Here is a 2808-nt window from a genome sequence, read left to right as displayed (position 1 = left end):
CAAAGAAATCAGCAACAAATGAACGTTATCAAGGTCTGATGGATGAACTAAGCAATACAGTAGGTCAAACTTGCATCCTGGTAAAATAGTGATTCTACCATCTACCTTTCAGGGCAGCCCAAGATCACTTCAACAGAATTACTAGGATGCAATGGCTATAATTGTGAAGTTTGGCAAACCTGATTATTTCTGACTTTCACATGCATTCCCAAGTGGCGCGAAATCACTGATAACCTTTCAAATGGTGAACAGCCATTTAACAGACCAGATTTGTTAGCCAGGGTGTTTAAATTGAAATTGAAAGAATTACACTTGATGACATCACAGTGCATCATGTCCTGGGTAAAGTAGTTGCTAAAGTTCATGTAATCAAATTTCAAAAGTGGGGATTGCCACATTGCCATTTACTAATACACTTTCATCCTGACAATAAATTATGGAATAGGGATGATATTGATAGAATAATATCAGCAGAATTACCTGATGTAAATGACAACCCAAGGTTACATGCAATCATCAAATCCTGCATGTTACATCGGCCATGTGGACATGTGCAACCTAATTCAATTTGCATGGATGAAGGAGTGTGTACTAAGGGTTACCCAAAGGAATACAGTGAACAGACATTGGAATCTGTGGATGGGTACCCACGATATCGGCACAGATAATGGTAGAACCATCAAGGTAAGGGATGTTGAGTTGGACAATCGATGGGTCGTACCATACAATCCCTGGCTGCTACTGAAATATGCTGCACACATTAATGTGGAGGCGTGTATGTCAATAAAATCAGTGAAATACCTGTACACCTACAAGGGACATGACTGTGCCCAGTTGGAATTTAGTGAACATCTGGAACATGATGAGATACATGGATGCTAGATATGTCAGTGCACCAGAAGCTGCTTGGAGACTATTTGAGTTTCCTATGCACCATCAATCGCACACAATTGTGCGTTTAGCCATTCATTTACCTAATGAGCAGAAAATATACTTCCGTGAAGGACAGGAAGTACAGGCACTACATAATGCATGTGATCATGACATGCATTTAACAGCGTGGTTTAAATTAAATGAGTCTGATGAAAGTGCAAATGGACTACTGTACACTGAAATACCAATATTTGACATTAATACACGTAAATGGCAGAAGCGAAAGAGAGGAGGCAACAAAGTCATTAGTTGAATATATGCAATTAATCCAAGTGATTGGGAATTATATTATTTATGTATGCTATTGCTACATATTCCTGGGACCAAGAGTTTTGAGGAACTGCAAATAGTTGACGGAATACAGTGTGACACATTCAAGGAGGCATGCGTTATGTTAGGTCTACTTAAGGATGACATGCAGTGGCACAAGGCAATGGCTGAAGCTGCATCATTTCAAATGCCATACCAACTTAGAAGAATGTTTGTAATAATCTTGACCCATTATAATCCTCATCCATACTGAAATAAGTTCTAGATTCACCTGGAAGGAGATTGAGTATTATTTCATTCAATTGCAGTGATTCAAAATAGTAGGACTCAAAATCACACGGTCAGCAAATGTGTACTTGCTAAACTGGTCACCAAATACAGAAGTAACAACTGACTCAGTTACACATTGGTCTGGTATCCTGATGCATCCTTGAAATGGTTGGTCACTCTTGATTGGTAAATCATTATTACCAAGTTGAAGTAGCCATTGGAAAAAATCAGCTTCCTCAGGATGAACTCTCATGTTTGTAGCAAGTTGGAACTTTGTCACAGATGACCATTCAACAGATTGTTTAATGCAGTTCTCAATGATTACAGATGGATGTCCATGACGTATTACTGGAAGTACTTGTCAGAAATCGTCTCCCCATAAAAATGGTTTCCCTCCAAATGAAGTGTCGATTCCTGTTATGTCACGCAATAGCCTATCAATTGCATTGAAAGCATGTAGTGGCACCATGGATGCCTCATCCACAATGAAAAGTGACACATTCCGAAGCATTGCAGCATAATTTGATGTGGGAGTAATGTTGCAAGAACTATTATCAAGCAAAGGAACTGAACATACTGTGCACAGTACCTCCATTCAATAGTGTAGCAGCGATACCAGTCCATGCTGCTGTTGCAACAGTGTGCCCATAACCACTAAGCTCTGCAACTAAATAGTTGTATGTGAAAGTTTTACCACTCCCACCTGGTCCATCCAAGTAAAAGACTTTGGACTTAGATGTCAATGGGTGACATAACCACATCAATCACAGATTTGACAATGGCACTCTGCTGTGGATTAAGCATGCTTCGTAACTCTGCAGTAAGTTCATGTCTGTGTACATTACCCATACTGTTATCAATGCCTATAGTTGTATTTGGCATTGGAATATTATAATCAAATGAACATTTCCCATTATGTGCAAGCAGTAAAGTTAGCTCACGTAGGCATTGTTCAATGGACTCATCATATGTTAAATGTAACACGTAATCCTCAATCATGCTTGACTTATGATCTGTCCATAGCTATAGACATTGTATGTGATCATGCCGATGAACGAGCTCAATATCCAGATGAATTTCTAAATAGTTTTACACCATGTAGGCTGAAGGTCGGTGCTGATGTAATGCTACTGCAAAACCTGAACTTGCGTGAAGATTTATGCAATGGGACATGCATGTTCATATGCCATTTGCATGATAATTGCATTGATGCAGAAGTTCTAACTGGCAAAGCAAAGCATACCAGAGTGCTAACACCAAGACTGTAACTAGCACCATCAGATTGTGATATGCCATTTGTGCTTTCATGATGCCAATTCCCGTTGCACCTTTCAT

The 2808-nt window shown here is 39.4% G+C and overlaps 1 protein-coding gene across 1 annotated transcript; it reads left to right on the top strand.

Moving 5' to 3' along the window:
- Window positions 1-820: 820 nt before the first annotated feature.
- LOC136255138 (uncharacterized) lies at window positions 821-1186 on the top strand. Its single transcript, XM_066047858.1, has one exon. It carries the CDS (start codon window positions 821-823, stop codon window positions 1184-1186), a length of 366 nt encoding a protein of 121 aa, XP_065903930.1.
- Window positions 1187-2808: the final 1622 nt, after the last annotated feature.

The sequence above is a fragment of the Dysidea avara genome, chromosome 5, assembly GCF_963678975.1.
Source record: "Dysidea avara chromosome 5, odDysAvar1.4, whole genome shotgun sequence".
Classification (NCBI taxonomy): Eukaryota; Metazoa; Porifera; class Demospongiae; order Dictyoceratida; family Dysideidae; genus Dysidea; species Dysidea avara.
This window is presented reverse-complemented; position numbering and strand designations above follow the sequence as displayed.

Excerpts from the sequence above, each read along its gene's own strand:
- LOC136255138 (XM_066047858.1), top strand. The coding sequence starts at position 821 with ATGACTGTGCCCAGTTGGAATTTAGTGAACATCTGGAACATGATGAGA.